We start from the raw sequence: 26,963 nt of genomic DNA on the forward strand, positions 1-26,963 counted from the left end.
AGACCCAGATGTGCTCTCCTATGTGAATTGCTCCCTCCAGCCCCAAAATAGCTTAAGCTCTAGATCTTCAACCAGCAGCCAACAACAATAACAGTTGAAGTGCATGGAGCAGTTAACACAGATCAGATGCTTTGCACGATTATCTCATTGAATCTTTAAAACAACCCTGTGTTGTAAGGGCTTTTAACTACCCTCATTATACAGAAGAGGAAACCAAGGCTCAAAGAGGTTAAAGGACTGGCCCAGTTATATTGACCTGTGTCTTAGAGGGAAAGCTAGATTTTGAATCCAGGCAATTTTGCCTCTTGAACTTGTACTCCTTACACCATATAATCTGCTAGGACATGAGACAGAGTGACCTGAGGACAGAGTGATCCTAGACAGGGTATATTAAACACACAGAGACACCACTGCCTTCCAGGGGACCATCTGGGTTCAGCTGTGCAGGTATTCATTGGGGCTCTGCTGTGCCTCAGCTCTGGGCCAGACTCTTCTGATCTGGGCAGGAACCTAGAAGTTTCATCCCCACCCATCATCTGCAGCCCCCGCTGGGCTCACCCCAAGGGCCCTGAGGCTGCGCAGATTCCTTGGACCAGCTCCAGTGTTCACTGATGCTTTCCAATCTTGGGAGGCCCACCCTTTCCAGCACATGGCTGCACAGATACATGAACACATGTTTCCCTGGGGTCAGCCTCCATTCATCCAAAACCACTTTCCCCTTTCACTGCAGTAGAACAAGGTCCTTCATTGAACCCAACCCTTGGGGCTCTTCTGTCATGTCCCCTGGCAGTACCAGAGGAGAAACTGTGTCCCTTAGCCCTGGAGTCCTGGCAATACTCTGGGGTGGGGGAGGGACTAGACAAGGCTTTTCTCTGTCCCAGATGCCTCCAGCTACCCTGTAAGGCCTAAACAACAGCAACTGAGAGCATCAGAGTAGAACTAAAGGGGTAGGCCAACTGTGCTGGAGGAGAAGGGAGAAAATCACCTATCACTGAGTCACATACTGAGTGTTTACCATGGGCACACTCTTGTGAGGTGCTTTATATGGATTGTCTTCCCTAAATCCTCTTAGCAGTACTGTGACCCTTCTTTTACAGAGGAGGAAGCACGTTGTCCCAGCACCTGTGCCACACAGCTGGGGTGCAAGTCCGTGACTTTCTGTCCCTCATCTTCAATCACTGTATTTTTTCTTCCTTCTCATCAGGAACTGAAAACTCAGGGACTTAATCAAGGAGATAGAGTGCCAGGGAGTTCCTTTCCCTGTGATCCAGTGCCATATGGAGGTGGGAGAACTCAAACAGTGAAGGCTCCCTGAAGTCAGGAAGACTTGTCCCACCTTGAAAAGATCTTTTGATATGGAGATGACCTAAGAGAACGCTTCATGGTCATGGGGAGCTAGTTCAGGAGATTAAGGATGGAAGGGATGAGGTTTCCTGGCCTTGTGTGCCAGGTCCAAAAAGGGATCTGGAAGGCCAGGAACAAGGGGAAGAAGATAATGGCATTGGAGAGATATAGTGGAGGGTTGTAGGATTATGCATTACTACTGTTATTGTGTAGTTAGTTCTATTTTGGCCAGTACTGTGGATAAGCATGAACTGATGACTCTGAATAAATGGATGACCCCTTGAGTACTTTAACAGCTTGGAGTAGAGAGGCCAGGCAAGAAAATGTGCACTGATATGGCCAGGAGTTTGGACTTGTATGTGTTTTGTTTTCTTAGAGCTACAAATGTCAGAATTAAAAGTTCATATGAATTCCCAAGCCACAGATTTCCAGACACATCATTAAGAGAAAGAAATGTTTAAAAAAGGTATTTCTCAGGTTTTTATGCCATGTTCCCAGTGGCCAGGTGTCCAGCCTGTAGTGTGGGCAGAGGTGACCAGAAGTACCTAGAGTATTAAGCCTTAAGGATATTGAGTTGAGACACCATTGGAGGCAGAGGGATCCAGATCAGGGCTCACTTGAAATCCAGATGCCTGAAATTCTGAGGTTCTCCTGTACATGCCCATTCCTAGCCTGTCTGTTTCCTGGTCTAGAAGTTAGCTTATGTATGCTTTGAGAATCTCTGTGGATATTCAAAAGGAAGAAGCCATTGTAAGGTGTAACCACCATGGTGTTAGGAATGACAACTGATGTTTACTGAGGACTTTCTTCGTGTCCTGCTTTGTGCTGTGGTCTCAATTCATAGCAACCATGCTAGGAATGATTCTTAGTCTCTGTTTAAGATAGAAAAAGTAGAGCTCTCTGCAGTGATCATGTTTATATCAGTAAGTAGGAGAGGAGGGACATGGGCCACATCACTACCTGTTCTTTTTCATCACCCACCCCTTTGGGGTCCTAGCTCCATTCAGCTCCTTTGTGCCTTTCTGAGACCTTACCATTAACCCAGTCACTCACCTCTCAGAACTCCCTTGTTTATTGTTGGAACATTGTCACTGTGGATGTAGGTATGAGCTGAGTTGCCCAAGAGTGAGAACAGAGTTGGTCCTGATCATTGTCTTTTTTTTCTCAAGTGTTGGTATTCTTTGTCCTTTTCCCTTTCCCCATCAGCATTACCCGCCATCCTCCACTCCATTGAGCTAGTTGTGCAAGTGGTAACAAGGTTTTCAAGGAGGGACAGTCAGTCCTATAACAGTTCCTTCCCAAGGCCTCCTCTGTGGGGCTAGCTTGGGGCCTTATTCTCGGGGAGCTCACTTCTGGGTAGAACAAGGAAGCCTCACTCATCTTCACAGGACAGATAGGCCCTCAGACTATGTGTTGGGATAGAAAGGAAACATCACCAGATCCCCAAGGCATGGAGTAACCAGGAAGACATCCTGAAGAAGGACAGGTTTAGGCAATCCATAAAAGACTTATAATTTAGATAGGAGGAGGAAGACTGTTGCAGACTAAAACCTTGATTCTCAGCCTGAGTGTGGAAGATTGGATGAATATGGCATTTAGAGAGCCCCAGGGAAGAGGAGGTATCCTAAACCAAGTCTTTATCTGGAAGAGTGCCCAAGAAATGAAGGTGATGTTAGGCTAGGAGCTCTTGAACTTGAGTCTATTGGTGCTGGTTGCCATTATAAGCTTCAGGTCAGGAACATGATATCCTGGTGTGCTTTAGGAAGATAAATCCATCTGGTGTATGGAATGAACTGGAAGGGTAGAATCTAGAGGCTGATTGCAGTTTAAAAAGCAGCCATCAGCATTTATTAGATATGTTCTACATTCCAGGCCACATTCCATTTTTTATTAACTCATTGAATCTCAGTGATTCTGTGAGTGATTCACAGCAACACTGTGAATTGGGTACTGAATTTTTCAGGTGAGGAAATCAGTGCTCTCTGAGGTTCAAGTGACTTTTCTAAGGTCAAGCTAGTAAGTTGGGGGAGTTCAGACCATCTGATTCCCAAGCCCAAGCTTTTTTTTTTTTTTTGGCTACACTACACAGCATGTGAGATTTTAGTTCCCCGACCAGGGATTGAACCCTGCCCTCTGCACTGGACCACCAGGGAAGTCCTGAGCCCAGGCGTTGAACCAATATATTCTGTTGTCCTCCAAGTCAGGATGAAGGCTGTTTTGATAGGGGAAAGAAAGTAGAGGCCATGAAGGTAAGGAGTAGGGATACAGCAAGAAGAGCAGGCCTGGGGACAGCAGGAGGTACTCAGGTTCCAGAGTAGCATGTTTGGCTGATTAGGAGCCATAGCAGGTTTCTGAGAGTAGGAGTGATGAAACCAGAAAAAAGAAAATTACCGTGAAAGCAGGCAGAGTATGTTAGATATCACCTATATGGGGGACAAGGTTGGAATAATGAAAGGAGAAGGGAAGTGAGATTGGAGATGAGGGAGTGGATTATAGACAACTTTCCTGGTTTTATGGAGGGTCCCCCACCCTGGCTCCCCTGACATTCCCTCTTGTCCCCTCTGCAGCCATCGTCAGCCAGTGGCAGCAGGAGTCCAAAGAGAAGGTGGTGTCCCTCCTGCTGTCTCACCTACCCCTGCTTCAGCCGGGCAACACGGAGGCCAAGTCGGAGTACATGAGGCTGCTGCAGAAAGTGCTGGCCTACTCGATCGAGAGCAATGCCTTCATCGAGGAGAGCCGCCAGCTGCTTTCCTATGCCCTCATCCACCCGGCCACCACACTGGAGGACCGCAATGCACTGGCCCTCTGGCTCAGCCACTTGGAAGAGCGGCTAGCTAGCGGCTTCCGCACCCGACCTGAGCCCACCTACCACTCTCGCCAGGGCTCGGATGAGTGGGGTGGCCCTGCAGAGCTGGGCCCTGGGGATGCAGGGCCAGCCTGGCAGGACAAGCCACCCCGGGAAAATGGACATGTGCCCTTCCACCCACCCAGCTCAGTGCCGCCAGCCATCAACAGTATTGGGAGCAACGCAAATGCAGGTGAGGAGGTGGGAGTTCCCAGGAGGCCATGCCTACTTAAAAAGGGTCAGACTGGGCTCTCTCTTCACTCACTCTGTCCCTGGGCAAGTCACATAACCAATCTCTCTGGGCCTCAGCTTTATGAGGCAGTGTAGAGGTTATGAACTGGCATTCCCAGAGCCATTTCTGACATGCCAACATGCTTTATTGAGCCCAAACTCAACAAAACTTTGGTTTTATTTTGTTACATTTTTAAATAAAATGGCAGTGTAAGGAATTTTCCCCTAAAAATCCAGATTTCAGCTTTTCTTAAAAATCAAACGATCTGGCAAATCAAGGCCTGTGTTCTAGTGGCAGTCATAAGATGGAGTTAAATATTGGTCACCACCTTTAGACCCTACACGTGTCCCAGTAGGGCTCTGCCGCAACCATCCAACTTTGGGCATGTGTGATAACTGCCTGACCTCTGAAAGCATTGAGTTAATGACCATAATTTGAAGTTCTTTCTAACTCAGACATTCTGGATTTTTGTATCTGGCTCCAACTTACCAGACTCATTTCTGAGAAGTGTTATGTTTGTTAGCCTGTCCATATAAGATGTAACTCATACTGCAAGGCATTAGTAATAGTAGGTAACATTGTTTAGCATTGACTGTGCTAGGTGCTCTATTTTTAAAAGCATTTTGCAGGCATGATCTCCTTTAATCATCATCACAACAATATCATTAGCCCCATTCTGCAGATGAAGACACTGAGACTCAAAGAGATAAAGTCTTGTATTCAAGGTCATAAAGCAAGTAATGAAACTGGCCAAGGTTTAGACCCAGGCAGCCTGATACCAGTGCTTGCTTCTGACTGCTATGCTATCCTCCAACTAAGTGGTATCAAAATGACTCTCCTAGTTAGCACCTCCAGATGCTGGGGTGAGCAGGAGGGGCTGGTATTCCAGTGAGGTTTTTGTTTTTTGTTTTTTTAATTTTTGTTAGAGTATAGTTGCTTTCCAGTTAGTTTTTAAAATGTTAGTTGAAATGAACCGGATAAAAGAGATCGACATTTCCCGGGATTGATGAGGTGATGGTCACATGACCTGACTCAAGGCAAGAAGTTGCCAAGATTTAACTTCAAGATGCCCGACTGCCTTTTGCAAGCCATGGTTAAAGCAGGCCAGGTGAGGGTGACAATAAAAATGTTACCTGTGCCAGTGGTAGGGTGAACCTTGGGTCTTTGGTACTGAGCTGTATGGCACCTGGTACATATCAGTTACCCCTGAGCCTCTTTCTTCCCCAGTTAAATATGGATATCCTGGTCACCTGCTTCCCTCCCAAGTGTTGGCAAGAATCAGGGAAGATAGAGGGATAGAGGGGCATTTCCAGGAGCTCTAGCAACCCAAGGTGTCTTGGACCTTTTTTTCCAGTCTCAGAGCATGACAGTTTCTGTGTCCAAATTGGGAGGGTATATTAATAATGACAATTCTAGCTAAAATATATTCAACATTTAGTCTGCCAGGAGCTGTTCTGAGAACTTTATACTTAAAAATTCATTGGCTGAGTCACAGAAAAGTCACTCGCCCCAGGTGGTGTAGCCAGAATTTAAGTCCAAGCAATCTTTCTCCACAGCTCATATTCTTAATTACTGTGCTACACTGCCCCCACCTAAAAGTGACCCTCCCGAAGATGCTCATCAAGGGGAGGGGTCACCCATGCAGGGTGCCTGTACTTGCAGTAACTTTAAAAAATCAAGCTGGAACAGTGTTGGATCGGGGATTTGAACCAGAAGAGAAACTGGACATTCCAAGTAGAGGGCATATCATAGATTGAAGGTACAGGGATGTCAGATTGGAGGGGACAGTATATAGACAGGTCTGGCAAGGATGGAGAGGTGCAGGGATTTAAATGAGTAATAGCCGTAGCAAATACTCATGTTTACCATGGGCCTGCCCCTGTACCAAAGACTTCACATGAAAGTGGGAACAGAGGAGGAAATGAAGTGACTTGCCCAGGATCGTGAAGTTAATAGGTGGCAGAGCCAGAATTTGAACTCAGGTCTGTCTTGACTCTCAGATTTCAGTATGTTAGGATCAAATCTGGGGGCAAGGGCAGGGGGACTTGAAGGATAAGATGAAGCTTTTCAATTTCAGGCAATTGCAGGAAACAGGAAGTCATTAAAATATTTTTGAGTGGGGAGCAAGGATTGGCCTGTAAGGGCAGGCAGGGTGGGTTTGGGGTTCTGCCAAGGACAGACCAGGGTTTCTTGGAGAGTGCGAGGCCCTGGATATCTGGCCAGCATTCCTGTTTTTATAGTTCTCATGCTGTGGCCAGCCTCCACCCTAGTGCGGGGCCAAGCAGGGCTTCTCAGGAACTGCACAATCATTCCAATCAGGATAATTTCCTGTCCTCTCAGCCTCGCCTGCCCCCTTCTTGGCTGAGAGGGGAGAAAGGAAGCCAGGGGCACCAGGACAAGTCCAAAAAAAAGGCCTGTGTTAAGGGTCCTCCAGCCCCCCGCGCCCAGAGGGTGACATCTTTTATGAGTCGAGAGGCTTTGGAGGAGCCCCATGCAGAGGACCCCAGAGGTCATAGATAGTGGGTGGAGGGTAGCCTTCATGGGTGGGGTCAGTGCACTGCCCTCTCCCTCAGGTGACTTCCTGGCTAGGAGTGTAGATAACTGTCACAGATGAGGGAAGGTGCTTTGGGACCCTGTACCAGGCTGGGTGTCCTGAATCTGGGTGTCAGTGAGGCACTCACAGGAAACCCAGCCATTCCATCAGAAGTGAGGCTAGGGTTCTTCTGTCTCTGCCTCCTAACTCTTTGTAGGAACTGGGGTGAAGGACTTCTGTTTCCTAGGCCTTGATGTTCTCACCTACCCAGTGTGATGTTTTTTGGCTTTGTTTTCTTTTCCTTTTTGACTTGGGGTACTTCTAAATTACCTGTGTCAAGCTCAGAGGCCCCCTTTAGCACTCTTAGGATGATGGGTGCCCTCCTTTTGGAGTCAGTGAATTTTCAGGCATTCCTGTGTCTTGGCCTGTCTTGGGGATGCAGAAATGGTTGGGCAGGCTTACTGCCATCCTACACAAGCCCAGATTCCAGTGGGAGGCAGCCTAGGGAAGGGACAGGAGGGCTGGACTTGAGATAGCAGCACAGGGGCCCAGGGCACACACAGGAGACAATTGCAGAAGAGGGGACACTTGAGCTAGGAGTGAAGGCCAAAGTGGCTGGCAGTTAAGGGTGGGTGACTGGTGAGCTAGGGGAAGGGAGTAGCATGCGTAAAGGTCTGGAAGCTCGTGGGAACTTGCCTTGTCCTTAGAATGGTTAAAAATCAAAATGAATCCCTTTTCCTATCCCAGGAATGGGATCGATGGGGAGGATATGAAACATCCTGTGAGTGAGGGCCTGGATTCACCCTGGTTTGGGCTCAGAACAAGGAAACATCTTTTGAGAGGTGTTGAAGCCCAATAATAGATGTTGAGGAAGCAGTTTATGTACCTCATTCACTTACTTTACACATAATTGTGCAGAACCTCCTTTAGTAGAAACCCCCCTGTAATTACTGAGTTTAATTAATAATGTTTAAGACAAGGTTGGGGCCCTGTTGTCACAGGTATGGAAGCAGGGGGGTACAGTTATAAACAAGTGAACAGATAATTAGATAAGGTCATTTCAAGTTGTGATCGGTGCTGTAAGAAAGACAGGACATAGTAATATGATAGGGGATTGGTGAGGAGGAGCTACTTCTGACTGAGGGTTCAGGGAAAGCCTCAGAAGGAGTGATGCTTTTTTGAGAGGAGACCTGGAGGAGCCAGCTGCCAGGATCAGGAGAACAGGGAGGAGGAGCAAGCTCAGAAGTCCTGAGACTAGAACAAGCTCCACTGTTCCAGGAACAAATTGGGGGCAGGGGTGTGGCAAAGGCTGGAAAAGCTTGAACCAGAGGGGGATGAGTTATGAGAGATGAGACCTCAGAGATGAGGAGGACCAAGGTTCTGCAGGGCCTTTTAGGTGTTGGGAGGAGGGTTTGAATTTTATTCTTGTAGAGGGAAGCTACAGGTAGGATTTAATCAGGGACTGAGTGGGTCAGATTTGCATTTAAAGGAGGATCAATGTGGCTGTTGTGAGTTGAATAGACCATAGGGGGTGAAGATGAAGGCAAGAAATTTTGTAAGGAGGCTGTGATGGCAGTTCCAGCTAGGGACTCCAGTGACTTAGCCCAGGGTGCTAGCAGAGAAAGTGAAGCAGTTCAGAGAAGTGGCTGACAGCTTGCTGATGGTTGGGTAGGTAGGGGAATGAGGGAACTAGCAGTAGCTGGTAGGTAGTTCCCCTCATACCCCAGGGTCCTTTCTCCTTGTTGGGTTCCGGGGCTGAGCTGCCATCCAGGGCACTGACCAGGGGAACATGGTCTCTTGTGGTCAGATTCCCAGTCCTGACCTCTTGTCTCTCTCCTACTCCGGCCAGGTCTCCCCTGCCAAATCCACCCCAGCCCGCTGAAGCGCTCCATGTCACTCATCCCCACAAGCCCCCAGGCCCCTGGTGAGTGGCCGAGTCCAGAGGAGCTTGGGGCCCGGGCTGCTTTCACCACGCCCGACCACGCACCCCTCTCACCCCAGAGCAGCGTGGCCTCCTCTGGCAGTGAACAGACGGAGGAGCAGGGCTCCAGCCGGAACACTTTCCAGGAGGACGGCAGTGGCATGAAAGGTACAGTTGGGAAGACTAGCACTAGGACCTCCTCAAGAGGCTTGTGCAGAGCTTAAAAGGACAGAAGAGAGCTTGGAGCTGCCACCCTTCCCCACCCAATTCTTCCTCTTCCCGCCCCCCCACCCTGAGAAGGAGATACAGGCCTGAGGAAAGTGGACAGTCCCTGCTCTAAGGGCTCAAGACTGAGCAGAGAGACCCCCTCAAGTCCCAGTCTGATTAAGGAAAAGCCCCTGCGCTCAGGCAGCCCAGTCTGACTAAGAAAGCCAGGACCTAGAGGTAACTGATGGAACAGAGGTTCCAGGAATACTTCTAAGGACATCAGAGGTTATCCTAGGACATGTCCAACCCAGCAGCTCAGAAGGATGGGGTGTCCTGACCAGGGAAGGCCACCTGGAAGGGTCTGACTGGGCAGAAGAAAAGTAGCATATGGATCCTGGGCTTCTCCCTACCTCTTTCCAGTGTCTTAGAGCTTTTAAGGCTGCCTATGATTGCTGCCTGGTTCTTCCCTACAACTGTCACCAGGGCCAGATTCCTGGCCTTATGCCCTCCCTTCTTTTCACAGACGTGCCCTCGTGGCTCAAGAGCCTCCGCTTGCACAAGTACGCAGCCCTCTTCTCACAGATGAGCTATGAAGAGATGATGACACTGACTGAACAGCACTTGGAGTCTCAGGTGAAGCTGAGGGGACCATCAGGGCATGGTTGAGGGCAGTACCATTTTGACATGACCCTTGCAGTCCAAGCCTCCTCTCTTTGGGTCTTGTTGGGGCACCTTGAGTACCTTAACCTCCCATTTCCAGCTTCCTGTCCCCTCTGCCCCCTCCACAGAATGTCACCAAAGGTGCCCGCCACAAGATAGCCCTGAGCATCCAGAAGCTGCGTGAAAGGCAGAGCGTCCTCAAATCCCTGGAGAAGGTAAGGACCTGGTATCCCCATCTCCAAGGTCAGCTGACTGCCCAGTAGTGCTAATGGCTGAGGGCTCTGGGTCAGCCTTGCTGCCCATGTGGCCCCCCACCTTGGGATCTCCCCAACCCTAGGGATCCAGGCTCTGGGACCAAGTGCAAGTCAGATCACAGGGATCACTTGCTTGTGGCTAAGCTCAGAGGCTCTCCTCCCTGTCTGTCCTGGTCTGTGTCTCTGGAATCTTATTTGTTGACTCAACCACTTCTCTTCCATTTCACTTTTCCATCTCTTAACAGCTCTTTCTGGTAGAGCAGAGTGTCTCCCTGTGCACACAATCTCTCTTTCCAGTTGTTTATTTCTTATCTGCGCCCTGTCCTTACATATCTGCCTTGATTTGCATCCCTTTTCCTCTTTCCCTGCCACTTGCCTTCTGGTTTTTGAGCCCTTCAGTGTCTTAGTCCAAATCTGTGGGTTTGAATTGGTTCCATCCTCAGTGAGACCCTGAGAACCCAGCATTAGCCCACCTTCTCCACATCTCCATGGGACTCCACCTTGAAGTGGGGAAGAGGGAATATGTGTGTATAAATGTGTGTGTGTGTGTGTGTGTGTGTGCACACTCCAGCAGCACCTTTACCTGCCTTCGCTGTGTGGTGGAACCCAGGGTCCCGCCAGCTCTTTGCAGGGGCTGTTTGACCCCATATGCGTAGTCATTCTGCAGAGCTGTAGGGATTGGCATGTGACCCAGGCTGTGTCTTTCCCACTCAGGATGTGCTGGAAGGCGGAAATCTGCGAAATGCTTTGCAGGAGCTGCAGCAGATCATCATCACCCCCATCAAGGCCTACAGTGTCCTCCAGGCCACTGTGGCCGCCGCCGCCGCCACCACCACCTCTACTGCCAAGGATGGGGGCCGGGGGGAGCCACCACTGCCAGGTCCTGAGCCTCCCCTGGCTCACCCTGGCACAGACAAGGGCAGTGAGACCAATGACCCTCCAGCTGCAGAGAGCTACCCCCCTCCACCAGCTCCGGCTCCCACTGATGGCAGTGAGCCAGCCCCGGCTCCCGTCGCTGACGGAGACATCCCCAGCCAGTTTACACGGGTGATGGGCAAAGGTGAGACCACCCAGGGCCCAGCAGGAGGTTCTGGGCCAAGGTACCAAGTGAACCCAGGCATCAGGGGTCAAATCCAGTTTAAATGATGGGAGCAGAACTTTTCAGAGCACCCTGGGGACTAGAGCACTAAAGAAAAGGGACTAAGACTAAGGATGACAAGGCCCCTTCCCTCCGGCATGTCCAGGCTGATGATGGGAAACAGCCCTTACCCTCAAAGTATCTCCAGCCTGAGCAGAAGATGGGACATTATGTCAGTGGAAACTGCATACAGCAGAGAGTAAACAGATAAGGCGAATCCATTGGTTCTTTCAGAGGGGACTGAAGTCCATGGGATGGGTATCCTGATGCTCTTAATGGGCTCACCTTTTCCTAAGGCAGCACAGCGTAGGCAGGTTTACACTTGGGTCTGAATTCTTTTAGCTGTGTGACCTGAGGCAAGTGACTCACCCTCTCTGAACCTCAGACTCGTCAGGCTAAAAATCCCTCCATTGATGAGACTATTGTAAGACTTAAAAGGAGAAAAAGTATCATGGACTTCATATCTGCCATACACCAGGCAGTACGGTGGGCCGTTTATATAACCTCATAATAAGCCAGGTGCAATGCTTGGCACATAGCTAGTACTCATCCAGCATGAGTTTCCTGACCCACCTTCTTTGCCACCCAGCTGGGGCCAGGGAAGCTGGAACATGGCAGAGGGCATTCTGGGGGCTAACCTCCTGCCTTTTTCTATGTCCCCAAGTGTGCACCCAGCTGCTGGTGTCCCGACCAGACGAGGAGAACATCACCAGTTACCTCCAGCTCATCGAAAAGTGCCTGTCTCATGAGGTGAGGCCTTCCCTAGGGCTCTCAGGAATGGAAAGGCTGCCCCCATCCTCGCAGACCAACACTCCTTATGTGTCCAGCAAGGCCCTGCCTAACTGACTCCTGCCCACCTCTCCTCATCCTTCCAGTGTTGGGTTCAGTGGATGCCCTGAGCTCCCATTCTGAGAGCCTTAGTACATAATTCTTCTCTAGGGAGTAAGTCTCCCTCCCGCCTGCTGATCCCTCAGCTCTCAGTAAAACAGGGATGGCTTCACCAGCCCCTCATAACATCAGGTTTCTTGTGCCTCCTGTGCTGCTTCCTCACAGCATTTATCACAGTTACAATTTCGCATGTATCATCTCCCCAGCTAAATTGTAAGCTGTGTGAGCACAGGTCACCTCTGTGTCCCAGCGTTGCCCAGCACAGGACAGGCAGCTGTTAATACTTGAGCAAATGGATAGAAGGCAGATCTGAAAGAAGCACACACATCTCTTTCACCCCCCTAATTCTAGGCTTTCACGGAGACACAGAAGAAACGACTGCTGTCCTGGAAACAGCAAGTGCTGAAGCTCCTCCGGACCTTCCCGCGCAAAGCTGCACTAGAAATGCAGAACTACAGGCAGCAGAAAGGGTAGGAGGGCGGCCAGGGCCCAGGGGCCTTCCTTTCGTAGGCCCTTGTTGGTTGACAGATAGTGCTTAGAGGGGTGATTGCATCCTGGGCTGGGAGTCCAGTTGTCCTCATTCAGTAACTGAGTGGCCTTATATAAGTCACCCAGTGAGGACTTTCCCATTAGAAAATCAGGTGGTGCCTGATTTTCCATTAGAATAGAGCGCTGAGCTAGCAGAATCAGTACCCATCTCGGGAGCTGGCCCCTTGCCTGTCCCTTGTTCTCCTCACCTGTGTGCAGAGGGCTCTGAAGTCCCTTCTCTCCCCAAACAAACAACAGAAATATCACACTTGAGAATTGAAGTTAGAACTGCTGTGAGTGGATTTGAGGAAACCTTTGGACTCTCCCCATCTTCGTCTTAGGAGTCCCCTTGGGGCAGAAGGAGACAGAATTACAGTGCAAGGACTTGGACAGGGAATCCCTGCTCATGCAGGTCTATGTTCTTTCCTACCACAGGGGTTGTTGGGGGTGAGAGGAATAGGTAAACAGATGGGCACATACACCTAAACTGATACCCTGCCTTCTGCTCTCTCACAGCTGGGCGTTTGGCTCGAACTCACTCCCCATAGCTGGTTCTGTGGGGATGGGGGTGGCCCGGCGGACCCAGCGGCAGTTCCCAATGCCTCCCCGGGCCCTTCCGCCTGGCAGGATGGGCCTTCTGAGCCCTTCGGGCATTGGGGGCATCTCCCCTCGACATGCCCTCACCAGCCCCAGCCTTGGGGGCCAGGGCCGACAGGTGAGCCAGCTGGAAGCAAAGAGCCTGGCACTTCTGGGGTTGGGGGGGTTGGTGCTTGTGATGTGTGTCCCCATATGTTTGTGTCCAGGCGGGCCCAGCTTAGTGGGGAGGGGACTCTGCCAACTCCACCACTCCTGGGTCTGGGCCTTTTCCCTCCCCACCCACTGCTCTCTGTCTTCCTGTGCCCCATGCAGAACCTGTGGTTCGCCAACCCCGGAGGCAGCAACAGCATGCCCAGCCAGAGCCGCAGCTCTGTGCAGCGCACCCACTCGCTCCCGGTCCACTCGTCACCCCAGGCCATTCTCATGTTCCCTCCAGGTAAGGTGCCCGCCCTCAGGATTCTGCCTCAGCACTGCCCTCAGCTGGCCTTTCTTTTCTCTTCTGGATATTATACACACTGTCCCTTGCATGCGTCTGTTCTCTCTCTCCCCCCCTCCCCCATCTTCTCTCACTCCTTACCCCCACCCACCCCCCATCTCTCTTTCTCCTCCTCCCTGTGTCATAATCTTGGTGCTCATACTGGTGTCTGTCTGCGTCTTTTTCGAGGATTGTTAAGTACTCAGTTTGAAAGGAATAGAGGGGATGAGACACAGTGGCCAGGTTTCTGTAGAAGGGAGTCCTGCCTATCAGTCCACTAGTGTTCTTTCAGAAGCCAGAAACCTGTAGACTTCGTCTCTTTGAACAGGTTCTACCCTAAGGGCTGTCTTCCCTCTGCTTACAGATTAGCCTAGAGATGGGAGATCAGAAGGAGGGCAAAGTAGGCAAAAGGGAGATTAGAGATGCACTAGCCCTGCCTTGCTCAGCAAGTCAGGGGTGACTCCCCTGTGTCAGACTTGCTGCTAGGCACTGAGGCTGCAGAAGCAGAGAAGGCTGGTCTGGAAAAGGCTGCCTCTAGAGAGAGCTTAGATTTGCTTGTGACCCCAAACTCTTTATGTCACAAAGAATTCTTTTTTGAGATTATGTGAGAGGCAGGAGACCCCATTTGTCCTGTTTATCCTGCACAGGGCTTGGCACATGGTAGGCATCTGTAAACGCTATCAAATGACTGGATGGTTGAATTGCAGGAGTGAAAAATGAGACCAGTTCTTTTCACCAGTATGCTATGTGTCAGACACCTTTCCTGCACTGTTCAGTCAAATCCTCCCAGCTGCACATGTGAAAGCACTGATATTCCCATCTTATTAGTCATGAATCTGAATCTGAGATTCAGAACTCTGAATCTCAGAGCAAGGTTGACCTTGCTCAAGGTCAACTTTTTTTTTTTTTTTTTTTAAATTAAGGAGAGAAAATTAGATGATCTGACATGGCTTGTGGATTTATAGGAGACATCATGAGAGGTGAGGCTGGAAGGTTGAAAGAGCAGAGTCTTCTGAACCTGGGTAGAAAGCTGAGAGTTACTCTAGAATCAGTGAGGAGCCCAGAAAGACTTTTAAGCAGTGAGTGGTGTTAGGTCTGCCCAGTACCAAGTGTGTGTGTGTCTTAAAGGCTCTGTGTCTGTTTCTTGCCTCTGCTTTCCTTCTCATCCCCCTCAGCCTCTCCCTCACTCCAGCCTCTGTTTTCGTGACTCTACCCTTCACCCTAGTCCAGTCCTTACTGCTTCCGTTCTCCTCTCTCCCACCCAGACTGCCCGGTCCCTGGGCCTGACCTGGAGATCAATCCCACCCTGGAGTCTCTGTGTCTGAGCATGACAGAACACGCCTTGGGTGGTGAGCATTTTCTCTTTCCCTGACCCAGCTCCCACCTACCCAGCAGCGTCTCCACCTCTGAACTGAGCAACTCAGAGTCATCCTGAGGGGTCCCTAGGGGAGGCCGGACTCCAGGGAGGGCCTGACTGGGATGACAGGCTGCCTGAGCACCTTTTCTTGGGCCTCCCGCCAGCTCCTGATCTTCCTCCCTTCCTCCCTTTCTTACCACAGATGGGACAGACAAAACCTCCACCATCTGACGGGACCCACAGCCCAGCGCACCCATAGGCTCCCCGGGCGGCGGGCGGGGGCCAACCCCCAACGGGCTTCTCCGCGACAGCGAGAGGGTGGGCTGGCTCAGCTATACATTCTAATATTTTTCTACTCTCTCACCCTTTTAACTTTTGTTTAACATTGGCACACGCCTTGCTCACTCCCAGGCCCGTCGAGGGATCTCTGCTGAGGCCCAGGGAGGTAGGGGGCAGCCAGGATAAAGGGGGCAGGGACTGGCCAGCCTGCCTGCCCCCTCCTTCCCTCCTTCACCCCCAACCTGGCCCTGTCCCACCCCTGCCTCCTCTAGACTGCCGGCCACCTGCCCCTCCCAAGGAAAAAGTCTCCCCCAGACTCACTAACCCACTCTCTTGTGGGGCCTGCTCAGAACCATCTGACATTTGGGGAGACATGAGTGGGGTAGATAATCTGCTCTCCTGAATGTTATTTGAGAGGAGCTGAGGAGATAAAGGCGGGTGAGGAGAGGAGCGTGTCTGTCTGCCTATCTCTCTCTCCCTCACCTCCTTACACCTTCTTCTTCCCCATTCCCATAATTCCCCAAGGACAGGAGCCACCCTCCTCTCACTCACCTCCTTTTGCCCTGTTTATCAGAGGTTCTCTGCAATTAATTTCTTAGGTCTATTTAAGATACATATTTATATAGTTCTTAACGGTTTTTCTCTCTGATCATTCCCTCTCATTTTTAGAATCCTCAGGCCTCTCTCTGAGCCAAGAAAGTGGCAGGGGGAGCCTGAATTTTATGAGGGGAGAGGGCAGAGCCCCCTCCTCCACACCCCCTAGCCCTTCCCCACCCCACCCCTAGCCCTGGCTCCGCAGATGCAGAGGTCGAAGACTGGGAGCCAGGGCAGCCAGTGAGGTCAGGAAGTCTGTTGCCTTAACGTCTCCTACCCCCGCCAACACAAATTCTTCTCCACTCTCAAGTCTGGCTGCTGAAAGACTTGGGGGTAAAGAATAAGGGAAAGGGGATGGTTTTTGGTTTCCTTCCCCACCCCTATCCCCTTTTCTTTTACCCTTCCCCCACCCCCTCATTCTGTCATGACCTCACTTAAGTGGAACACTATATATCATAACCCAGAGGTTCGTCCCAGCCCCAGAGTCATACCAATCTCTGTTCCTACTGAGGCGTTGTGCTGGGGCCCAGTTGGAGGGCGGGAATTTGGGGGTTCAGGCTGTGGGGAAGCCAGGGTCTCCTCTTCCAACCCCATCCCCTCAACTCCCCCCTCACTGGGACATTCTCAAGCTTTTCACACCGAAAAGGAAAAAATGTTATTTTTAGATACATTTTATGAATAACTTTTGTTATGAATATGGCTGGTAACCATTGTGTATGTTATTAAAGATACAAAATGTTGGGAAAAAACAAAAAACCAAAAAAAAAAAATTTAAAACCACCACCCTCCCTGCACTCACCCATTCCCCAGACCTTCTTGCCTCTGCCCTCCTGGTCTGGACCTCCCTCAACTCTGACCCAGGGTGGGGGAGGAAGCCAGGGGGTGGGGTGGCCCTGGGGACCTGCTCCAGGTCCCTACCTCCTCTCCCAGTGCCGGGCTGGGTGGGGTGTCAGGTTTATTTATGTACCTCTTGCACACTCATCAACCTATGCAAGTCCCCCATCCCGGCCCCTCCATGTTTCTGTGCCTTTGCTCATTCCCCTCCAACTCCCAGGGCTTCTCCAATCCTCCTCCTAGCCCGGGGAAGTGGGATGGACAGGGGCCACCTCGTTTTTTGGAATCAGCAGGGTGTCCCTCTTAAGAGACCCTCACCTCCTCCCAGCCAGTCCTGTCTTGTTCACTACCCATCAGGGTGAGGTGGGTCTGCCTGGCACTGGGAGGTGGTGAGGGACACCCCCCACATAATGGGAGGCAAGAGCTGCCCCCTTCCCCCCACCTGTCAGCAGAGTGTGCAGGACGCAGGCGGCCCCACTCTGATGGGCAGGATCCTGACCCACTCCTGCCCCTCCCCAGCCCCCGTCCCTCCACCATGATTTCACCCTTCCTTCTATTCCCAGCCCCACTGGCAGAATCAGCTTTGAGTAACTGTACAGTTTTTCTCGCTGTTGGAGAAGACTTATTTGTTGGAGTTTCACTTGTTTAATGGTCTGGGCTTATTTTGGAAAAAAAAAAAAAAAAAAGAACAAACGAAAAAGATTCTGATCTTTGTTATGCTATATTTCCTGAAAAAACCTAGTGACCCTGCCTTTGTGGCCTTTGCTTTTGTGCCTTAAGCACCTGGGGTGGTTCCAGGGGGGTATGCATGGGGCAGGCAGAATGAGACCATGGTGCCTGGGAGGGGAAGTAAAGAGAAGCTGGCTTTATTAACAGCAAAGGTTTGGAGGAGAGGAAAACAAAGCAATAGGCTCACAAAGAGATCACGCGAAAAGTGCCTTCCTGCACAAAATAACTATCTGCACCAGGGCTGAAGGCTCTGGGACTCAGTCACTGTCACTGTCAGCTTCACTGGAATCAGAAGCTGCAGCTTCACTGCCATCCTCCTGAGCAGAATGCTCACTGCCACTGGGGAAGGGACTGGCGCTCCGGCTCCGGCTGTGGCTCCGCTGGCCACCCCCATCACTGCCACTGTCTGAGTCATTGTCACTGCCACGAACCCGTCCTCTGTCCTCATCATCAGAGTCGGCGTCATCCTCCGAATCAGCATCACTGCCGAAGATCTCCTCTTTGTCTCTGGCGGCCCGGGCCTCATCCTCACTGCTTTCATCCTCACCGCTGCCACTCTTGTCACTCGCCTCGTCCCTGTCACCCTCCTCCCGTTCACTCTCACTGCCAGAGCGCTCATCCTCGCTGCCTTCCTTCTCACTGCTGCTGCCCTTCTCTCGTTCCTCATCTGCAAGGGAGCAAGAAGTAAGACCCAAGTTCCCCACCCACCCAGACTCCCAGAGTCAAGAGTTTGGTCTGTCCAGGTTTACCTGAGCCCCCAGCTTCTTTCTCTTCTGTCTCCATTTCCTCCTCCTCTTCCTCCTCGGGTTCATGGTTCTCCAGCTGAGCCTTCCGTGCCTCCTGAAAGCAGGACAATTGAGGGGAAGGAAAATGTTCAGTCTGGTTCCTGTGCCACTCCACCAACTACCACCCACCCCATGGGAGACCTAGGTCAGTGGTGCTTGTGTACCTGGGCTTCTAATTCCTTCTCATTCATGTCCCGGTGTTTGACCACAAGCAGGGCATTGGTACCCGACTGAACCCCAGCCTTGGCTCGGCGCTTACTCAGGCGAACCCTGCAGTGATAGAATTGGGGAGAAGTACATGAGATTCAGTTAAAGACCCCTGTGGGGAAATCTGGTCTAACTTGGTTCTTACTCATCTTTACTCATTTATGCTTAGCCCAGAAAAGACCAGAATAAATACAGACTGAACAAGGGAAACTAAATTTGGGGTAGGGGACAAGCAAGAAAAAAAGGAGCCCCTGGTGGCTCAGATGGTAGAGTCTGCCTGCAGTGCGGAAGACCCAGGGTTCAATCCCTGTGTCAGGAAGATACCCTGGAGAAGGAAATGGCAACCCACTCCAATATTCTGGCCTGGAGAATCCCATGGACGGAGGAGCCTAGCAAGCTACAGTCCATGAGGTAGTAAAGAGTCGAACACGACTGAGCAACTTCACTTTCACAGGCAAGAAAATAGCTCCAAAGATATCAGTTTGAGTGCCCTGTACTTTATATATGTGTATATGTATGCCCTTTACATAAATGTATAAAGAAGTAAGATTTTAATGTGAATTAGATACCAACACTTAAAAAGAGAATCTGGATTTCTGGCTTTTAGAAAATAAGATTCTGAGGTTCCACTGGGCCTCTGATTCCCTTCCCACCCCACCCCCACCCCCCAACATAGCAGCAGTGGGTTGGAGCCCTTTGCTGTGCTGGGTCACAGTGCCCCTTGAAGTTTGCCAAGGGCTCCAGGTCACCTAGACCCCAACAGCCTACTGTGCATTTTACACTTTTTGCCTGGCTTAATGGGATCAGAATTTGTGATCTCTGCTTTAAACAGAAACTCAAGGTCACACTTTCCCAACTTTTACATCAAGGGTCCCAGCACAACAGTAAACTTGTAACCATCAGGGAAGTTTTGGGGTCATGTTTTTTGAACTTGGATATCTAGCATTTCACTTATTTAAAACATTAATTTTAATTTTACATATTACTCCATATTTTGGCTATGTCTACTTTTACATGGAGTCTCTTATTAATATCAGGGGAAACTTGGCAGTCCTACCCTACACGAAAGCTCCAAATATCTCCAGTGTTAGGTAGAGATTTTTCTTCTGGGTTCTTGTGTGAGAACCGGCTCCAGCTTTATAGGCTTCCATTCTTACAAATGCATGTGGCAAATCCCTAGATACAAAGAGCCACCTCCAAGGTGGCTCTTGTATACCCCAAGATTCTGATTCTGAACCACAAGCCCAAGCTAATCTGAGTGAAGTAGGATTGTGCTGAGTACCTGGTCTCCAATTCATTGTAGTAAACACCATCACCCTCTCGGAAGATAAAGAAGTAGTTTTCCTCATAGCCCTTGCTAGCCTTGTTCTTCACATTCCAGTTGTACTCTCGAGCTATCTTGTAGTCATACCTGAGGATGAAGGGGACAGGGTCAGCCCCATTTCTTCCCTGAGGGAAAAAAGGAGACAGTTCTCAATACCCGAAACCTAACCCCAACCCACGTACACATCATCTGGTGCATAATCCATCTCCTCTTCCTGGTCCCGTTTTCGTTTCTTCAGTGTTTCCTCCACAGGCAGAAAGTAAGCCACAAACTGGTTCCCTTCCTCATCCATCATGCCCCTGTTTGAGGGGGAAAGAGGAGTCATTAAGACTGAGTGAGGACAGCGACAATAAAAATCAGGCCAAGGTGGACAGCAGGGCCACTTACCTGATCATGGCCTGAGACATCATCTCCAATGCAGCTGCACCACTTGTGTCCTTGGGGGCAGGGTCTGAGTCAAAAATTACCTGAGCGCAAGGGTTGATCCACATCTGGGGGATGGAGGGCACTGGGGTTAGACTAGGATAGGCAGAGATGGCAGGCTGCCCCTCTCTGCCCCCTGCCCTGGATCTGACCTTAAAATCTGGAAAGACAGGCATGACCTCCACTGGTGTCACTCGGGGCTTGCTATAATGCTGGGAGATCTGGCAGAGACAAAAAAACAGGGTAAGAAAAAGTACAAAGTGCTCTGAAGCCACACCTTTACCCGCCCCCCCTTCCCCTATCCCAGTCCTTCAATTACAGATTTCTGGGCATCCTCAAAAGTTTTCTCGATAGCTGTGATCTGGCTATCCCTGTCTTTGTATATTTCCTCCTCAGTGAATTGCTGCTTCACAGAAACCCCAATCCTGGGGAGAAAAAGAAAAACATTTAGAGGTCACTGGACACACCTGAAATCTACCTTCCCTCCCTACCCACCACAACTTACTTGACCTCAGGTTTCTCATTGGAAATGCCATAACGGTTGAATTCAGTGGAGATGTACTCTGTCTTCCGCATCCACGGCACCACCTTCGCGTGCTGCTGGGATCTGGAGCGGGAGAATCAGGCACCTCAGGACCCCACTGCCTTCCCATAAGCGCCAGTCCTAAGTCCCCACTCAGCATCCCCTCACCTCTTGGAACTGGTGGGGGCCTGAATCTCCTCTTCCAGAAGCTTCTCATCAGCTGGGTCTAGGAGTACTAGAAGAAAGCAAGGTGAGAGGAGGACTCTGAGGGAGGCCCAGAGCTGGCCCTCGTGAGCCTAGAGCAGGCCCTCCCTGTCTCCCAACACACCATTGGGGTCGATGCGGTAGGTGTCAGGGTTGATGAGGTCAATGGTAACTCCCAAGTCTGGCTCAGTCAAGAGATCATGTTTGTGCTGTTTTTCCAGGGAAGTTGCTTTGTACTGAACAAACCTGGGTAGGGAAAACATGCCCATTATGGTTTCCTTATTCCAGCCTTACCCCTCACAGCCCAGCTTCTTAGAGGCTAAGGTACTCCAGGGAGGAATTCAGAATGAAATAGCCTCCACGTTAGAATCAGAAAGCTACCAGCTCTTAAGTGTAAAGAGACTTGGATACTGCTTGCTTCTGAACAGATACCTATGGAGCACCTACTATTACAGGTTAACTACCATTCTGTGCCCTGAACAGCCAGAAAAAGCAGTCTTTACCCTCAAGGAACTCATACTCTAAGGTGTATCCCAAAGCCCCACTCTTAGTCTCACCTGTTCTGGTCGAAGGGATAGGTGATGAACTTCGGGTCGAAGGGGATGTCAGGGAGGCTATTGCAGTACTTGACTCGGCAGACCACTCCAGACCTGGGAACACAGTGGCTCAAAACATGGCCCCTGCTGCCCCACCTCTGCGCCCACCTTGGCCCACCCGTCCTGGGGAAACACGATGGAGCTCACCTCTCAGGCAAAGTCCGGTGAGAATTGGGCCTGGTGGGTAAGAGACAAGACACTGACAAATGATGGAAAGAACAGGATTGACAGGAGAGCGAAGGGGGCTTTTCCAAGCTTTTAAAAGGGAAGGAGAAGGTGACAAATGATAATTCTTCTCGGTAGAGGTACCTCAAGTATTCTAATGGAGGGAGTCAAGTATGCCTCCTGATTAGAGACAGTGTCCCTAAATGTTTTTCAATCCCTCCTGAAGGACACGTCTTCAAGTACTTTAATAATAGAGTCAAATAATTGTTTTGGGGGGAAAGGGGTCTCCAAACGCTTGACTGGAAGAAAAAAAAACTCAATCCTCAACAGCTTAATTCCAAAACTCCATTGCAGGCAAGGTGTTGGGGGAGCTGGGGAACACCACGTCTGGGACCCGCCCCCCTGAAGGGTGTGCGCTCCGTGACGACACGGGCAGACCTGGGGGGCTGGCAAGGTTGTAGACTGACAGACCCACCTGACCCTCTCACCTCGCTGACGCCCACCCTGACCTAGAGAAAAGGCACAGGAGTGCCTACCTGTGGCCATCCTCGCGCTGGGCCTGGGTCTGGATAGTGGGCGCCATGGCGATGAGGCAAGGGCAATCCTGACGAGAACCTCACAGAGCCACGGCAAACGGCGTGCCGACTTCGGCGGGCGCCCAATCCCAGGCAGGGCTCGGGCTGGCACCGCTCTCCTCACAGATAGGGCCGGAGTGAGGTGGGCTGGCGAGAAGAGTTCCCGGAACACTGGAGTACTACGTAGTACTCAGGTAAACGCGCAAACAACGCCAAGGACTGCCCCACAGCTCCGTCTCCACCAACTGCCGCCAAGACTCGGAGGACCGCAGGTCGCCTCAGCCCGCTAGGCCTTCTGGGAAATAGAGTCTGATTGGCTCCACACCCGGATTGGCCAGCGACTGTTCAAAGGACGGAGCGAGGCGGAAAGAGCCTCTTGTGATTGGTTTATCGATATCTCATTGTAGCCGTCGGATTTGAGAGTCACTAGTTGGAGGGTGGGTTCTTTCCTCTCATTGATTGTATTGTCTGGGAGGCGGAGCTAATCAGCAAACAGGGCCCAGAGACGAAGACGCTAAAAAGAAACCGGGAAGACGCACTTGTGACGCACTTCCGGTGCGCGAGGCGAAGATGGCTGCATCCCAACAGCAGGCTTCAGCGACTTCTTCTGCCGCTAGTGTATCGGGTCCAGGTTCAGCTGGTGGGTCGGGTTCCCAGCAGCAGCCACAACCACCAGCACAGCTTGTGGGACCTGCCCAGAGCGGGCTTTTGCAGCAACAGCAACAGGACTTCGATCCTGTGCAGCGTTATAAGATGCTCATCCCGCAGCTGAAGGAGAGTCTACAGGTGATGGGTTGGGAGATTTGGCTCTCTGCCATCCGGGGGGGTGGGCCGGAGGGATTGTTTAGTCAGGGAGAGAGCAAAAGAAGCGTTAAGAAGGAAAGAGGAATGAGACTGTCTTCGTGATGCCAAAGTGAAGTTCTGTGGATTGACAGTGTAAGGTGGGATCAGAGAGAATCTTGAGTTTGAGACTGACCGGAATGCGAGTTGGAGGGAATTTAAAGAAAAAACCTAGCTCTGGACGTTAAAGCCTGAGGAAAGGACTGGCCTTTACTGACCGTGACTGGTGGGTGAGGGAGGACCCTAAGGTATGTCTGGGAAATTACTGGCAAGAGAGCGCGAGCCTCTGGAAAAATATGGATAGTAATTGCTATAAAGGAATGGAAGTTGGAATTACTCCGCAGTGATAGGAGGACAAGTAACAACTGAAGAGGAGGCCTGAAATTGGATATATCTTAAGGAAGAGTGTAGATCTACCAAAAGTGTCCTCTTCTGTTTCCTTCATCTCCCACACCTTTTTTTTTTCTTTCCCTCTTTAGACCTTGATGAAGGTTGCAGCCCAGAACCTGATTCAGAACACTAACATTGACAATGGACAGTGAGTACTCCCCTTTCTCCAGGATGTCAGTATCTCCATCCTAGTCTCAGAAACATCCCCCTTGTACCCCCACCCACCCCTCTTTTCTCTATTTTGAAGCCTATTCCCTATCCTCTGACCTTGCCCTTTTTTCCCATTCTACTATTAGCTGTCCCCTAGGTCTTACTTTGGGTCTCCTGGGTCTATACCTAGTTTTCTGATGGATACTTGGTTGGGTAGTCACTTAGTCCCAGAAACTGGAAATTTATCTTCCACCTTCTTCTCCTGGACTGTAGAAAGAGCAGCGATGGACCCATTCAGCGCTTTGACAAGTGTCTGGAAGAGTTCTATGCACTTTGTGACCAGCTAGAGCTCTGCCTGGTAAGGGGCCTCCTAGCCACCAGGTGACCACAATTACCTCAGTTCCTGTGCTTCAGGAACCTTCATTCGGTCAGTTGACACCTGCTGACTGAGCACCTCCTGTGGCCCAGACCTGTGTGGATGCTGCACCTGATACTGGGGATAGAAAGTTGCCCAGTCCTTGCCCTCATAGAGCTTCCAGTTCAGTGGGTGACAAATATATCCTCCAGCAGTGATAGCTCAGAGAGTCAGGGCTCTGACAGGAGAAGCTCAAGACATGGAAGACCATGAAGGGGGAAACTTGGGCAGAAGGCTCAGGGCTGGGATGTGGGGGTGGGGTGGGGGCCAGGCAGAGGGGGCAAGGTTAAAATAAGGGACATTTAGGGGGCTGTAGACATCCAGAGATGGCACCTGACCCCACCTAGGGTGGGTCTAGGGAGGAAGTGGCTCAGGATAGACTACTAGTAGAGAGCACATCTGAGCCAAGGCTGGAACAAAAAGGGAAGAAGGGCAGAAGTTGAGAGGAAAGCAGATGGCTCAGAGCACAGCCTTTGGAGTCAGAGGGACCACCAATCTCTACCTCTGAACCTTGGATTCCTCCTTTGGAAAATGGATTTTGGGGAAGGACTTGGCAAGATCTTGCATGTAAAGCACTTAACGTGGTAGTAGACAAATGACAAATGTTTTATAGTGTCATCATCATTTTGAACTGGATTTTGAAGGAAAAGGCAGTTTGAGGAGCTTCATAGTGGTAAAGGATGTTTCAACCAAGAGGATCAACTTCTGCTTTAAGTTCCCTGTAAGAATGTCATGAAATTCAGTCTGGCTGAGGTGTGGTAGGCACTGGGGCTTGTTGGAGTTTGCATATAGCCCAGAGGTTGCTAGGAAGCCATGGAGGATTTCAAGCAAGGAAAAACATCAACCCATTTGGTTTTTTTAGGGGTATACCTCTGGTCGCCAAATGAGGGATGGGTTCAGGGGGCTTAGAGTGGAGGCTGGGGACCCATGGCAGGATTCAAGAGCTGCTAGGTTTCACCAGGGCAGGGTCCTGAGGCAGTGGGGAAAGGCAGGTGGGAGAGATACTCAGAAGGCTTTGTGCGTGGGCAGTGGGACTGATGGGCTGTGGGAGGACTCTCCAAGATGAGGCCCAGGGGTCTGGTTTGGATGGTAGGACCGTCCCTGAGACAGGGACCCAGGAAAGGGAGTGGTTTGGGAGGCAGAGTATAGGAGCTCTGGAATTTTAGGGGAAGTGGGCACATCAGTGCAGGGTTCGGAGCAGAGTGGTGTGTATGTGGGTGATACCTCCTAGAGGGCATGAGAATGAGAGGAGGAGACAGGATTCAGGAATTGCCACACTTAAGGCTTAAGTAGTTTAAGAGGCATCTAGAAGAACCAGCCAGAGAAGTAGAAGGAAAACGAGGAGGGGCAGGTGCCACCAGAGAAACCAGTGTCAATGCCAACCCTAGGGTTAGGAGAGTCACAATAATAGTAGTTGACATCCATCAACTGGCACTTAAAGAACTTGCCAGGACCTGTGCCTATGTCTCACACACTGCGCTCACCATTCTCATTTTAAGAGGTAGCAGAAGTAGTTATCAAACCCATTTTCCAAAGGAGTTAACAGGCCCAGAGAGGAGAAGCCACATGCCTGAGGTCACCCAGCAAGTGAGTGGCAGGGCCAGGCTCTGACCCCAAGACCCCAGGATTCCAGAGGCTGAAAAGCCTACCCCAGGCTGGCCCTTGGGGTGGGATTGGCAGTACCTCAAGTGAGGTTAATGCTGCACCTTGCTTGTCTATCCACAGCGCCTGGCACATGAGTGTCTGTCACAGAGCTGCGACAGTGCCAAGCACTCTCCGACATTGGTGCCCACAGCCACCAAGCCTGATGCCGTCCAGCCTGACAGCCTGCCCTACCCGCAGTACCTAGCGGTCATCAAAGCCCAGATTGCCTGTGCCAAGGACATTCACACTGCCCTGCTGGACTGTGCCAACAAGGTCACAGGCAAGACGCCTGCACCACCTACGGGCCCTGGAGGCACCCTGTGAGCCAGCAGGGTTGGGAGTGGGGGAAGGGCCAGGGAGGGAATGAAGAGTGGCTTCAAAGCAGCTTTGTCTCTGGCTTTTCTTCCTGCCTGAGCACTCCCGCCGGCGCCAGCAGGGGGCAGCAGAGGCCAGCAGGGCGCGTGTAGGGCGGGGCCTTGCCTCTGCCGGCTGACTTCTCATCCCTGGCTGAGGGTGGACTTTGGATTGTGCCCCTTGGTGATCTCTTCCAGGGGGTCTCCCCCTACCTAGCCTAGTTGTGGAGTCCTGACCGGGCCCCTCTCCCTCAGTTCATTCTTAATCTTGTCCCAGTTTGGGGGGTGGTCTCTGTGTCTGCTCCTTTTCTAACTGTTTCTCTTGGTGTCTTCTGTCATTCGATCTCCTTTTGTTCCCATCTCCCTCTCTCTGACCATCTCTTGCCCAGTGCGCCTTTGCTAATGGGGTCTGTCCCTATCTCCTAACGACTCCCCTGGTGGCTCAGACAGTATAGCATCTGCCTACAGTGTGGGAGACCTGGATTCAAACCCTGGGTCGGGAAGATCTCCTGGAGAAGGAAATGGTAACCCACTCCAGTATTCTTGCCTGGAAAATCCCATGGATGGAGGAGCCTGGTAGGCTACAGTCCATGGGGTCGCAGAGAGTTGGGCACGACTGAGCAACTTCACTTTCACTTTCCAGCTCCTAACTGGGATTCTGTGCCTATGCACAGGGCCAGAATGGAAGCCAGAACCCCAGGGTGACCTGGGGCTAGAAGGAGCTTCCTTTCCAGGGACCATAGCCACACCCAGCAATCCCCAGCACCTCTCATGTCAGCTCAACCCCCAGTCTGCTTGACCCAAAAAAGGGGAAGTGGAAGGTCTGGGCCCTGACAGCACACCCAGTCCCAGTCAGGGAGCAACCCAGCGTGCCCCCCCACCTCCCCCATACCCCGGGCCTGCGTCAGCAGCACTCAAACAAGGGGTGTTATGCAATCCGCGGTGTAGCCAGCC

The 26,963-nt window shown here is 51.1% G+C and overlaps 3 protein-coding genes across 6 annotated transcripts in view; 2 read left to right on the forward strand and 1 right to left on the reverse strand.

Annotated features, from left to right (window-relative positions):
- SAMD4B (sterile alpha motif domain containing 4B) overlaps nucleotides 1–17,090 on the forward strand; it is a 36,514-nt gene extending 19,424 nt beyond the window's left edge. Inside the window, exons 3-13 of the mRNA XM_065926073.1 lie at nucleotides 3,912–4,382; nucleotides 8,804–9,043; nucleotides 9,606–9,715; nucleotides 9,871–9,957; nucleotides 10,711–11,056; nucleotides 11,799–11,884; nucleotides 12,374–12,492; nucleotides 13,067–13,265; nucleotides 13,460–13,583; nucleotides 14,888–14,971; nucleotides 15,182–17,090. Of these exons, the coding sequence (XP_065782145.1) occupies nucleotides 3,912–4,382; nucleotides 8,804–9,043; nucleotides 9,606–9,715; nucleotides 9,871–9,957; nucleotides 10,711–11,056; nucleotides 11,799–11,884; nucleotides 12,374–12,492; nucleotides 13,067–13,265; nucleotides 13,460–13,583; nucleotides 14,888–14,971; nucleotides 15,182–15,210 (1,895 nt within the window). The 3' untranslated portion in view covers nucleotides 15,211–17,090. The remainder of the gene's footprint in view (nucleotides 1–3,911; nucleotides 4,383–8,803; nucleotides 9,044–9,605; nucleotides 9,716–9,870; nucleotides 9,958–10,710; nucleotides 11,057–11,798; nucleotides 11,885–12,373; nucleotides 12,493–13,066; nucleotides 13,266–13,459; nucleotides 13,584–14,887; nucleotides 14,972–15,181) is intronic.
- A 446-nt stretch (nucleotides 17,091–17,536) lies between these two features.
- PAF1 (PAF1 homolog, Paf1/RNA polymerase II complex component) lies at nucleotides 17,537–22,473 on the reverse strand. 4 transcript variants are annotated; one of them, XM_065926074.1, is made up of 14 exons: nucleotides 22,179–22,470; nucleotides 21,625–21,732; nucleotides 21,439–21,531; nucleotides 21,006–21,127; nucleotides 20,846–20,912; nucleotides 20,660–20,761; nucleotides 20,474–20,579; nucleotides 20,307–20,375; nucleotides 20,119–20,222; nucleotides 19,914–20,030; nucleotides 19,690–19,818; nucleotides 18,365–18,470; nucleotides 18,165–18,255; nucleotides 17,537–18,082 (listed from the first exon to the last, which is right to left on the reverse strand). In XM_065926074.1, exons 1-14 carry the CDS (start codon nucleotides 22,223–22,225, stop codon nucleotides 17,673–17,675), a joined length of 1,671 nt encoding a protein of 556 aa, XP_065782146.1. In that variant the 5' UTR covers nucleotides 22,226–22,470; the 3' UTR covers nucleotides 17,537–17,672. The 4 variants fall into 4 exon arrangements, with proteins under 4 accessions (XP_065782146.1, XP_065782147.1, XP_065782149.1 ...); XM_065926075.1 differs by having other exon boundaries at nucleotides 21,625–21,654; nucleotides 22,179–22,468; XM_065926077.1 differs by lacking the exon at nucleotides 21,625–21,732 and having other exon boundaries at nucleotides 17,537–17,898; nucleotides 22,179–22,473.
- Nucleotides 22,474–22,648: 175 nt separating this feature from the next.
- Nucleotides 22,649–26,052, forward strand: MED29 (mediator complex subunit 29). The gene is made up of 4 exons (XM_065926080.1): nucleotides 22,649–23,003; nucleotides 23,537–23,595; nucleotides 23,871–23,955; nucleotides 25,738–26,052. The coding sequence occupies exons 1-4, from the start codon at nucleotides 22,788–22,790 to the stop codon at nucleotides 25,978–25,980; spliced, it is 603 nt and encodes a 200-aa protein (XP_065782152.1). The 5' UTR covers nucleotides 22,649–22,787; the 3' UTR covers nucleotides 25,981–26,052.
- The last annotated feature ends 911 nt before the right edge of the window (nucleotides 26,053–26,963 follow it).

Source organism: Muntiacus reevesi, chromosome 2 (genome assembly GCF_963930625.1).
Source record: "Muntiacus reevesi chromosome 2, mMunRee1.1, whole genome shotgun sequence".
NCBI classification, from domain to species: domain Eukaryota; kingdom Metazoa; phylum Chordata; class Mammalia; order Artiodactyla; family Cervidae; genus Muntiacus; species Muntiacus reevesi.

Coding starts and splice junctions, on each gene's coding strand:
- PAF1 (XM_065926074.1), bottom strand. CDS start 22,225: ATGGCGCCCACTATCCAGACCCAGGCCCAGCGCGAGGATGGCCACAG. Junction 21,733..22,178: donor CAGCGCGAGGATGGCCACAG/GTAGGCACTCCT, acceptor CCCTTTTAAAAG/CTTGGAAAAGCCCCCTTCGC. Junction 19,819..19,913: donor GATTATGCACCAGATGATGT/GTACGTGGGTTG, acceptor CTTCATCCTCAG/GTATGACTACAAGATAGCTC.
- MED29 (XM_065926080.1), top strand. CDS start 22,788: ATGGCTGCATCCCAACAGCAGGCTTCAGCGACTTCTTCTGCCGCTAGT. Junction 23,004..23,536: donor AGCTGAAGGAGAGTCTACAG/GTGATGGGTTGG, acceptor TTCCCTCTTTAG/ACCTTGATGAAGGTTGCAGC. Junction 23,596..23,870: donor ACTAACATTGACAATGGACA/GTGAGTACTCCC, acceptor CCTGGACTGTAG/AAAGAGCAGCGATGGACCCA.